This window comes from Colobus angolensis, unplaced genomic scaffold, assembly GCF_000951035.1.
Source record: "Colobus angolensis palliatus isolate OR3802 unplaced genomic scaffold, Cang.pa_1.0 Scaffold605, whole genome shotgun sequence".
Taxonomy (NCBI): domain Eukaryota; kingdom Metazoa; phylum Chordata; class Mammalia; order Primates; family Cercopithecidae; genus Colobus; species Colobus angolensis.
Window position 1 is genome coordinate 310,448 of NW_012119655.1, and position 12,734 is coordinate 323,181.

The window sequence follows — 12,734 nt, forward strand, 5'->3', positions numbered from 1 at the left end:
TGGCTCTAACTCCTGACCTCAAGTGATCCACCTACCTCGGCCTCCCAAAGTACTGGGATCATGGGTGTTAGCCACCATGCCCCGCCTGTAGTATTCTTTTATTATTTAATGTCTGTGGAATCTGTAGTGTTATCCCTATTTCTCACCTTTTTGTCAGATTGGTTAGAGGTTTATTGATTGTATTGATATATTAAGGATTCAGCTTTTTGTTTCATTGTTGTTTTTATTGGTTTTGTTTTTATTTTCAAATGCTACCCATATCTTTTTGATACCCTTTTTCTGCTTGCTTTGGGTTTAATTTGCTCTTCTTCTGCTTTTCTAATGGGAATTTCTTCTTTTCTAATGTATGCATTTAATGCTATACTCGAAAGCATAGCGTTATACCTTTAAACATCATAGCTTGTAAGTATAGCAATGTTTCCTTATAAGCAATGTTTAAAGCTGCACTCTGCAAATTTTCATTCAATCCAAATATATTATTTCCCCTGTGACTTCCTCTTTGATTCATGGGTTATTTAGAAATGCACTGATTTTCACATTTTTGTGATTTTCAGATAGCTTCCCATGGTTGATTAACTTAATTAATTTTTAAGTTTCTTTGTGGTCTGGCAAAATGCCTCATATAATTTCAGTTCTTTTAAATTTGATGCCTAAAATGTGGACTTTTCTGGGTGAATGCTCCATGTGTACTTGAGAAGAGTATGTGTTCTGCTGTTATTTAAATTTCAGATTTCCCTCTGGTGCCATTTTTCTTTAGCCTGAAAACCTTCCTTTAGCATTTATTTTAGAACAGGTGTGCTGACAATGAGTTCAACATACAATGAATTTTATGTTGCTTAATTTTGAATTGTACATTAAATGTTTTGTATTTTATGTTTTATGTGCTCTGGATGTCATTACAATTCTTTGAAGAATGTGAATTTTTTTTTTTAAATAGGCAGTCCATCCAGTTAGGTTCAGACTAAAACTCCTGTTTCATCTTTCCCATACAAATCACCTAAGTATTGACTTCCCTCTGCAGTCTCCTAGCCACTGTTTACTCTTCAGAATTCTTTAGTTGTTTTGTATTTTGCTCAGAGTTTTTAGGTAATCAGTGGGAGAAGCAGGCCGTAGTGGGCTTATTTTATGTTACCCGGAAGCACAGTCTTTGTGTTTTCTTATTCCATAATTCAGATGCAATTATTGCCTTGTAGCATCAGTGTTTCAATTTACCCACATATTTTTTTAAGAAGGACGTTTATGCTCTAATCCTTTTTGCATCTTAGGCCATCGTTTTAGAATCTTATTTCTTTTTGAAGAAAATGTTTTAGAGGTTTTTTTTTTTTACTGATTATCTGTTGGGAGTGAGCTATGTTTTTTAGTTGTCTTTATTTTATTTCTTTATTTTGTTTTTATCCATGAAAGTTTGTTTTGTTGACTGTTTGAACCTGGTTAGCAGTTATTTTTATGCCAGAACTTTGAAGGTAACATTCCAGTGTTTTCTGATTTCTTGTTTCTGCCGACAAGGTCCTTGTTACTTTGTTGTTCCCTTGTGGTTAATACATCTTTTTTTCTTTGGAAACATTTAAGATCTTCTTTTTGATTTTGGTGTTCTCTTTTTTCATTTATCTTTTTTTTAAGAGATGGGTTCTGTCAGCAAGGCTGGAGTGCAGTGGTGTGATCATAGCTCACTATAGCCTTGTACTCCTGAGCTCACGCAATCCTCTCACCTTAGTCCCTGGAGTAGCTCACCACACCCAGCTACAGATGTTTTTGCAGAGATGAGGTATTTGTTTTTATTATAATTCGTTGATCATCTTGAATCTTGGCAGTGGTGTCTTCTGTAAATATTCTCAGCCATTATCTCGTGAAATAGTTCATTTCCATTGTTCTCTATTATATCTGCCTGGAACTCGAATTAGATGTTGATTGACCATTCTCTATCCTTCATATCTCTGTTCTCTTTCATATTTTTAATCCTTTTTTTTTCCATGTTACATTTTCAATATATTCAGTATGAAGAGACAGAGGCAAATCAGGTTCAAGACAGGAAATTAAAACAAAACGCAGTCATAAGGTTTTGATCACTAGTTACAGAAGATTAAAGATATGTTTTGTTAAGTTGTATGATCTAGTTAATTATTTTTAATTATCTTTGTCTTTTGACATTTTGCTCTAATGGGTATACGTTCCAGATGACATTGTTGTTACCAAACCCTGGTTCTTTCTGAGCTAGCATAGGCACCACCCAGAGGTCCCATTTGGTAGGTGAGATATAGTAGCAGGATTATCTGGGAAGAAGCAGGATGATATGTAATGTTTAAGGTGCTTGAGCTCTGTATAGACACATTTTGATTCAAATTTCTGCCCTAACATTTATTAAATATGTGATGTCATTCCTAATGTTGCAGCACTTGCATTTTCTCTGCATTGGCTACTGGTATTATAATTATTCCTCTTAAGTCAGTTGTGCATTATACTTCTAGACAGACTCATTTAGATATGGAATAGTATAATGTTACCTTTTGGAAAGTTAGCTTAGGCAAGACTATAGGATTTTGAACCCCAGCTTTAATGATTTATTTGCTTTGTGTTTTTGAGTCAAATTACTCCAAAGGAGGCTAGCACAGGAACCAGGTGGGAATCAGGACCCCACATAGGTGAATAAGATTCAAGACAGGAAATTAAAACAAAAGTTCAGTTATATTTCCTGGACCAGCAAGGAAAACAAAGAAGGCTGCAGGTCTGTAAGTACAAATATTTCTAATCCCAGGCATACTTTATTCTGGGTTTATTACAACCAGCCTTCCTTCATTACAAATTATCTGTGGAAAAAGGACATAAAGTTATTGATACAGTTGGTTCTCAAAGGTGTAGGGACTTGTCAGAGCCAACACTGCCAGTCATAATTCCTAAGTACCTGTCATGGGGTGGGATGGGAGGCTAGAATAAGCAGGGATTCAGGATCATAGTGGTAGTGAAATGTCAAGTTGGATTATAATGAAATGCCTACTCATATTTACTAGTCATACAAACTAAGTGTTCCGCTTCTGGGAATTTGTTTTGAGGAAATAAGAAAATATATGCACAATTATATAATTACAAATATTTCATCACATTAGTGTTTAAAATAGTAAAGGAGTGGAATCACTCTAAATGTCCAACATAGAGAACTGATTTAATAAACTTATACTACATGTATGTAATATGAAACTTTGAACCCATCGGAAATTATATAGAAATGTATTTCTATTTCTTAACTTGAAGATATATTTACTATAGTTAAGCTATAAAAACTGATTACAGTATTAGAATATGATCACATTTTTATAGAAAAATGATATCTATATTCATATCTATCTCTGTAAACAATAAGAAGATTTGGGAAAGTATTTACTAAAATGTTTACAGTGATTTTTCTTGGAAGAGAGAAATATAAGGGCTTTTATTTTCTAATTTTTACTGAACATTTATGGCTGTTATAGTAAGAAAACATTTTACTTTTTATTTAAAATGGCAGGCAGTAAAATAAATACTTTGACATTAGATTTATTGTAAAATAGAGAATCTATCTTGGTATTACTTTATTATAGGATTTCTTTTTGTTTAGAACTGTGAGGCCATGCTTTTTTCTGTTCATACAATTTTGAGTAGTAACTTGCTTTTTAAATTCCTGCTGATATTTCTAAATCCTTTATTGTTTGCTTTTATCTCTTTAGGTTATTGTGTCAATGAGTATAGCATTTGCTCAACAAACTGAACTGTCTAGAATATCTGGGGGAAAAGAAAATACTACATCATCAAAGCAAGCACATGCTTTGTGTCAGCAAGAAAAACAGCATTATTTTAATGAAATGAAATTATCACAGGATCAAACTGGTTTTCAGACTTTTGAGACAGTGGATGTGAAATTTAAAGAAGAATTTAAACCACTTAGTAAAGAGTTAGGAGAACATGGAAAGGAAATTTTATTATCAAATAACGATCCCGATGATATACGAGAATCAAAGGACTGTGTGCTGACTATTTCAGAAGAAATGCTCTCCAAAGATAAGACACTTATAGTCAGACAGTCTGTAAGTATGCCTCCTTGAACATAAAAAACTTATTTAAAAATTGTGAATTCCTTCACTATAAAAATACTAGCAATAATGCTGCGTAATATTTGGAGGAGGAAAATATCAAACTCAGTCTTATGACTCACATTGTTGTTTTTTGTTTTGTTTTGTTTTTGAGGCGGAGTCTTACTCTGTCGCCAGGGTGGAGTGCAGTAGCACGATCTCGGCTCACTGCAACCTCCGCCTCCCAGGTTCAAGCGATTCTCCTGCCTCAGCCTCCTGAGTAATTGGGACTACAGGCGCGTGCCACCACATCCAGCTAATTTTTGTATTTTTAGCAGAGACAGGATTTTACCATGTTGGCCAGGATGGTCTCAATCTCTTGACCTTGTGATCCACCCTCCTCGGCCTCCCAAAGTGCTGGGATTACAGGCGTGAGCCACTATGCCCGGCCAATTCAGACTGTTAATGTGTTTTATTAATTGTAAGATATATGGATAAGTGACTTAATGTTAGTATCAAATAAAACAAGTCTGGTTCATAATATTCTTGTTTATCTTAAAGACGTTGTACCTGGTAAAATCCCATTGTAAGTTGTACACACATTAATTCTGTTTCAACCAATTCGAGATTAATTATACTACAATTTGGTAATATCTGTGAATAAAAGATTTGCTTAATTAAATATAACAACATTACAAGGAAATAGCTACCTATTTAGGAAGACTAAAAGATTTTACTATCTATATCCTAATTATTGATTTCTTTACTTATTTATTAATAGAAGATCTGTTCTGTGTCTATACCTCAACTGTTCTCTGCCTTTAACAGAAAGTAATAAATCCTACTTCTTTTAACATTATCTGAATTAAATTTTTTAATTAATATTCAGGAAAGGTTATGTTTTGTTCAGACTAATATTCAAGTAAAATTGCCAACTCCAGGCCAAGCGTGGTGGCTCATGCCTGTAATCCCAGCACTTTGGGAGTCTGAGGCAGGTGGATCACTTGAGGTCAGGAGTTCAAGACCAGCCTAGCCAACATGGTAAAACCCCATTTCTACTAAAAATGCAAAAAATTCGCTGGGCATGGCGGTGCATGCCTGTAATCCCAGGTATTTGGGAGGCTGAGGCAGAGGAATCACTTGAACTGGGGAGGTGTAGATTGTAGTGAGCCAAGATGGTGCCACTGCACTGCAGCCTGGGTGACACCAAGACTCCGTATCAAAAAGAAATAAATAAAATAAAATTACCATCTCTTTGTGGAATGCGAAACTTGTTAGGTGTTCTTGAAGACCTCTTTAATTTACCATCAACTATTCAAAGCAAAATGATTTGTTTAAGTAACATCTCTCCAGGAAATGATGTACTCATAGAACGTATTAAGGAATTGACTTCTTATGAGCGTGAGACTCTGGAATGTAAAGCTTTTATTTTCAAATAAAATGTATTGAAAATTATTTTTTATCAGTAGTTCCCTGTAGTACTGTGATAACCACTGTGTAAATTAAGTGGATAGTTTCTCATGTTTCATACATTTAATTTTAAAATATAAATATTCCATTGATATTATTTTCCCGTCATAAAATGTCAAGAGGAATAATGGCATTATAGCTTCATTAAGGGTAGAAGGAATCTTAAGTATCTTAGTTCTTTTTTTTTCTATTAGAATTAGGTTAAGTCTTAACTAATTGATAAATAATTGTTTTGCTTTTGGAAAATAACATATATAATGAAAATAAAGTAGCTTTATGTTGTTTTGGAATTGCAATGAAGAAAAACACCATTTTTAAAAGTATGTTTTTGTTTAATAATAAAATCACATGCTTTATGGGATAAGCAATAGAATTGCTTTCGTATTTGTTTAAAATATTAATGCTGACAGATTTTTACAAAATGTGTTATGGCTGAATTGTTTTCTTTTTTTTTACTCTTAAAGATTCATGATGAGATTTCGGTGTCAAGCATGGATGCTTCTAGACAACTAATGTTGAATGAAGAACAATTGGAAGATATGAGGCAGGAACTTGTACGACAATACCAAGAACATCAACAGGCAACAGAATTGTTAAGGCAGGCACATATGCGACAAATGGAGAGACAGCGAGAAGACCAGGAACAGCTACAAGAAGAGATTAAGAGACTTAATAGACAATTAGCCCAGGTAAGGGTCTTGTAGTCCCTTTTCTCTCCCCAATTTTTTTTTTCTAAACACCAACTTAAACCAGATCCCCAGTAAAAACAACAGTATTTTTTATGTAGCCATAATTTTTTTTTGCCAAAATCTGAATAAACTACATATGTTTAGCATCAGGAACACACTCTATACTAACACAGCAGCTTTAGATCTTGTTAGGGACACCTATCTCAACCTTGGAGTGGGCATTGTCTTTCTGTCATTTTATTTAACTCCTTTTTCAAGCACTGGAAAAGTGGCTACATGGTTGTTGGGTTTTTTTTTTTTTAAATCCATTAACCATATATAGCAAATGCAGTTTGACATTTTGGAAATAACATTGTGCTGAGGTGCTCCATTATGCAGTTACTATCATTCAGTTTTACTGTATTCATTTATAGTTTTGTGAGTCCACCAATTAGCATCTCGAAGTTTTACCTTTATCTGTCTTTAATCCGTCTTTTTAATCATGAATGGAAATCGGAAGTAGTATGCTTCTGGAACTCTTTCCAGGGAAACGTCTCTTCTTGATTTGATAAATGCAAATTTATTTAACATTCTTATCCCTTTCTTGGCTAAATTTAAATACTTCTTTGTATTTGGGAGCTGGATTCTTGTCAACTACTATATAAAATATACTCACAAAACCATTGCAGAAAAGCAAGAAATATTTATGTAGAAGTTCTTATGAAAACAGATTTGTTGAATTTAATTTTGAAAACTGAAACTAAAAAGAAGATAAGAAATAACTAGAGATAACTATTAACATGTATTCTTTCAAATATAAAATAATAGGAAAATTGGGAGCTGAGCATAAAACATAATTTGGAAAATTAACTTTGCTTTTCTTCATTGCATTTTGTGAATTCAGACTTCTTAATTTTCAATGCAAAATTGACAAAAACTAAGTGAACTGCACAAATTCCTGAATATTTAGGCTTAATTGGCTTTTTAAAAATATTTTAAATTTTGCATTGATCTTTGTATATACTTTTAACCCCTTATGATGGAATACGAATCATAAGTAGAACCAGGACCTATTGGTCCCGGGGGTTAAAAGAAATCTGCTTAATATTTCTACCCTTTTTCTCTGTCGCAAACAATATTCTCTCATGACCTTTTTTCTTATTTAGAGATCCTCCATAGATAATGAAAACCTGGTTTCAGAGAGAGAGAGGGTGCTTTTAGAGGAGCTGGAAGCACTAAAGCAGCTGTCTTTAGCTGGAAGAGAGAAGCTGTGTTGTGAGCTGCGCAACAGCAGTACGCAAACACAGGTAGTATGGACTTTGGCCCACCTAGGAGCAATGGATCAACAATTCAGTAGGATTTGTTTATCTTTGCTGTTGGTATGAAATGTACTCTTTTATAGGTACTGAGCTTAACATATTTGTGACTGCACGCATGTAAGGTAGGTGGAGTCAAAATGCCTTATATTTCATTTAAGGTAATTTGAATCTGACATTGCTGTTAACAAGAGAACCTAGCAAACTTTATTCTTGCACTATAGCATAGATAATTTGAACCCATTAAACTTTTTTATTTGTGTACGAGAATGTTTTACCCTCTTTTGATGACAGTAGTCTCAAATATAGTTAAATATTATACCAAACAGTATCAATTTTGTGCACAGAGATTTCTGTTTTATCTCATACCCATATAGAAGAATAACATGCTATTTCCAAGATGACAGGTTTTCTTTCTGTCTTCTCCTCTCTTCCTTTACTCAAACTTAAACAGAATGGAAATGAAAACCAAGGAGAAGCTGAAGAACAGACATTTAAAGAAAAGGAATTGGACAGAAAACCTGAACATCTGCCTCCTGAGATTTTGTCTAATGAAAGGTATACAAAATGTGTACTTTTTCAGTGCAAAGTAAATTAAAATGGTTGTTTCAATGTAATAGACTTTGTCCTTATTTTTATCTTGTACATTGATACTTTGTCTTAAAAATCATCATACTATCTGTGTATGAAACATGTCCATAAATGTGTAGTATGTAAAGGATTTTCAGTTTTTTATCATTAAATAGATACAATTTTTAAAAAATCATTTCTATATAAATTTTGATTGGATATTAATCACATACTTAACTGTTAATATTAAGGTATTTGGATATTGAAACTTTCTTGATTAATTTTATACTTATATGCCATTTTGTATTCTAAAAACACAGTTCTACTTGTGAACTGTATTCTTTCACTGTATGGACATGTATTCAGTGTAAGCCATCCCCTGCCTTGTTTATTCTGAGAAAAAAATTACTGTTAGTGTAAATATTCTAAACTTCTTTCATGCATTTGCTACATAACAGATGACAACTTTTAATCCATATCCGAGGGATAAATTAATCACCTGATGTTAGCAAAACTTTTCCTTACTTTGATTTTGTAGAGGTTAATATAAAAATGTAAAATATTAGGTAAGAATAGTTATCCTACATTAGTATTAAAGACTTTAAGCACAGTATTTTAAACTTTGTTTGTTCAAATGAAAATAATTTCTTTAATTTTAAATTAAAACTAATATTTACTAACTTAATTTCCTCCTTTTCCAATTTCTGTGACTGTCAACCCTCTTGTGTCCTCCTAACCTCCTTCCTCAGCTTGCATGGAGGAATTTGGCCCCTAAGATTTTGGCTTCCCCATTGGATCATCAGTATGGAACGCAGTCAGTATGGAACTCAAACAAGAAAGACAGTGTATGAAAATTAGAGTTACCATGGCAATATAAAATAAACACTTTGTTTATTTTATATTATTTATCTCTAATTGGTAAATTTTGAAAACTATGCAGTATTTAATTTTTAGGAATTTTTACAGAAAGTGCCAATAAAATGAGTATTCTTTTATTTTAACCATCATATTAATCATTTAAGTAGAAATATTTTCACATTATTCTAGTCCTGGAGTGCGGCGCTTAAACAAAACCTCAGAACAAGTTAAGGAAATAAAACCCTTGGCTTCCTACTAAATTATTTTAGTTTTATTTTTAGTATTCTTGATTATATAAGCAGAGAACTTGATCTAGGTGCAAAAATAGAACTGTCTCTTTCACTTGACAAATACTAATGGAAAACTTCTCCATTTATTATCTTGTCTTAAAATAGATATGTCATGTGCCTGGGAAAACAGGTATCCTTTAGCCTGATTGTTGGCAATCTCCTACAGTGTGAAGCTAAAAGATAAAACTATCTTAAGGCAGAAGACCTTTACCGTGAAAATCTTTTATTTAGTCTGCATGTGTAAAGTGTGCCTTTGTTGAACTGAGTTGCTAGGACAAGAGAGTTTAGTTTTTAAGAAAATTAATCAGGCAACCTTCTGAATCACCACTTATGGAAGTACCTTGCTTCACATGGTAGAATGTTCATGTTAAGCAAAAAAGAGAGTGTACAAAAACACTTTGTTCAGGATGATCCCTTTTTTGTTTTTAAAATATGTATATATTTATAAGAGAGGCAGGAGGAAAAGTCTAGAAATACAGGCATTAAAATTGTCATAGTTATTGCTGAGGTTTTGTGGTGGGTGGTTAGCAGTATTTTCCAGATTTTTTAAAATAAGGATTACTTTTTAAAAAGAGAGACACCAAATTCATTCTGTTTAGTTGAAAACAGGTTTCTTCTACTGACTGAAATGAGTGGTGAGTGTAACTTGAGAAATTTCAGTCTCTGGAGCAGATGTAATAAAAACAGCCTGTGATACTCCCTCTGGTGTTGACAGATAGTGAAATTTCATTACAGACCTTTTTAAAAACAGATCTCTGCCTAAGTATTACTTTTTGTAATGTAAATATTCAGCTCATTACCATTAACTTGTACAAATACTGCCACATAATTTTTTCTGGTGTGATTTTAAAATTATGTTTTAAAATATGTTTTTATGTTTAACATATAGAAAGATTAAATGTACAAAATACATATGTATAACCATGAGCAGCAAGCTCAATAACTTGCATATGCTTTGGCACTGCCATACTTTTTAAAACTTAAATTTTGTCTCCCAAAATTTTCTCTTAACCTAGTTACTAGCTTAAGACTTTAGTTATTTTTTTCAAGTCAATTAAATATTGTACATTTTGAAAAATGGTATGATTAAGCTGATTGGCCAAAATTTTTCAGACAAAACAAATCATTTTATAATATAGTCACAAATAAAAAACAAGAAGCACTTTATTGTAGATGCTATTGGGTATTATTTTAACAAGAGGATCATCTGTTATTTTTCCAATCAAATATTTTGCAGTGTACTTTTTAGTGGACATAAGCAAAGTGTTTGCTTCAAAAATATTAAACATTTTAATCAATGCTTCTTTATCTATACAGGTATGCACTCCAGAAAGCTAATAACAGACTTTTGAAGATCCTTTTAGAAGTTGTAAAGACAACAGCAGCTGTTGAAGAAACAATTGGTCGCCATGTCCTTGGGATTCTAGATAGATCTAGTAAAAGCCAGTCATCTGCCAGCCTAATTTGGAGGTCAGAAGCAGAGGCATCTGTAAAGTCATGTGTCCATGAGGAACATACAAGAGGTACTAGTTTTCTATGTTGTTGAAACAATCATTTCAACAAATCTTGCTGAGTTCAAGGCATTTTGCCATATGTGGAAAATATAGAAGAGAAGATAAGTATGTTCCAGCAAATGGACCTTCAAACAGAAATACGTTAGAGCGACTCTTCTCAAACACCATTATTGTATAGCATTTGCAAGTGGGTATCATAGAGTTGTCATTATATTTACCCAGGGTTGCCACGGTGCCTACGTAAACCAGAATGCTGTTACATTTCTCCACTGATAAAAGAAAATTTCTGCATCAGCACTCAGGACTCTTACCAGTATCTGTGAGGTATGGATGATGTCCTGAAACCATCCTATAAATTAAGGAAAGATTAGAAATAAAGACTTTTTAGGAACCTAGCATCAGTTTCACATACCTGTTGAAATGGTTTGAAGAAATAAGAAACCCAAGGTTTGGTCTCATCTTTGGACTGTTCTCTGCTAGATTCTTTCTTCCTTTTGAAAAAGTGGGTTGAAATATTATGCAAAGTATATGGATCCAGAGATTAGGTCCTGATATGCCAGAGCTGTCTTTGTAACTCTTTCTTCCTTCAGCTGTGTGGATTCGGCTCTTCTTTCCGTTTCCTTTTTTTTTTGAGACAGTGTCTCGCTCTGTCACCCAGGCTGGAGTGCAGTGGCGTAATCTAGGCTCACTGCAACCTCTGCCTCCCGGGTTCAAGCAATTCTCCTGCCTCAGCCTGTCAAGTAGCTGGGACTACAGGTGCATGCCACCACACCCAGCTAATTTTTGTATTTTTAGTAGAGGCGGGATTTTACCGTGTTAGCCAGGCTGGTCTTGAATTCCTGACTTAAGGTGATCTGCCTGGCTTGGCCTCCCAAAGTGCTGGGATTACAGGCGTGAGCCACCATGCCTGGCCTCTTCTTTGCATTTCTTCCCTTCACATTGCTGAACCCCATTGTCTCTTGTTTTTTCAATTTCTTTTTCCTTGCAGGAGAGGGAAATGAGGAAATCAAAAGCGGGGAAAAGTTTTGTGAGATGGAGAAACATAGAATCTGGACTCCTGGCTCAGATCAAGCTCACAGTTCACTACCATTCCACACTCAAGCATCTCTCCCAGTTAGAGACAGACCTAAGATGCCAGTTTTTGTAACTTTTGAAGAGCATTCTGTTTGTTAAATTTCATGTGGAGAAATGAGAAGAAATTATCCCATTTATGGAAGGTTTGCCTAATTATAAGTTGGCCAGTAGTGTGTTTCTAAGTACAGAGAAAAGCTTGATTTGGAATTGCAAATAAAACTGATTTTTAAACACCTCAGTTCAAAGATAGTTTTAAAAATTGCTTTTAGTAAATTAAAAGCTGAAATAATACTAAATTTTAAACCTTGCTTTCAAATTCACTCTTTTCAAACTTGGTAGAAGAATTTTTCAAATTAACTTCACTCTTGGTTACAAGCTCTCAATCACGGCTATTTTATTTCTGCATATGGATCTTTATAGAGAAGAATTAGGTAACATTTTCTTAGTCTGGTAAAAGTGTTTATCAAATTATGCTTTTTAAAAAACAATTATTTCACAAGCTTGTTTCACTTAACCATTTAGGGAGGGATTTTGCAGTTCTACTGGTAAGACCTAGAGACCAGGTTGACTGCCATATTCAAAAGATACTCTGAGAATGTTCTGTGCATTACAGATGTATTTTGTGCTTTTGTTGTTGTTGTTAGTAGTTCTCTTAGATACTTCTCAACATGGCTGCCAAAGTATTCAGCAGACAACATGCCTTGAAAGACAGTGAACTTACTTCCAGAGCACTGTCTCCATAAAAAGGAATAAACTGATAATTTAACTCAAGCACAGAGGATTATATTTATGTTCATTTTCCATGAGAAAGCAGACCTAAAAAGACTTCTGATCAACTAACCTATTTTCTTGCATAAGTGTATCTAAATCTTCCAACACAGATGAAATATGTATATCCTATTTTAAGATACAGTAATGGTTTTCTTTCTTTTTT

At 33.6% G+C, this 12,734-nt stretch overlaps 1 protein-coding gene across 2 annotated transcripts in view; it reads left to right on the forward strand.

Moving 5' to 3' along the window:
* AKAP9 (A kinase (PRKA) anchor protein 9) overlaps nucleotides 1-12,734 on the forward strand; it is a 174,353-nt gene that overhangs the window by 95,530 nt on the left and 66,089 nt on the right. For both annotated transcript variants that reach the window (XM_011963235.1, XM_011963236.1), the window contains exons 17-21: nucleotides 3,699-4,055; nucleotides 5,975-6,199; nucleotides 7,345-7,485; nucleotides 7,949-8,052; nucleotides 10,530-10,735. In XM_011963235.1, coding sequence (XP_011818625.1) covers nucleotides 3,699-4,055; nucleotides 5,975-6,199; nucleotides 7,345-7,485; nucleotides 7,949-8,052; nucleotides 10,530-10,735 — 1,033 coding nt within the window. The remainder of the gene's footprint in view (nucleotides 1-3,698; nucleotides 4,056-5,974; nucleotides 6,200-7,344; nucleotides 7,486-7,948; nucleotides 8,053-10,529; nucleotides 10,736-12,734) is intronic.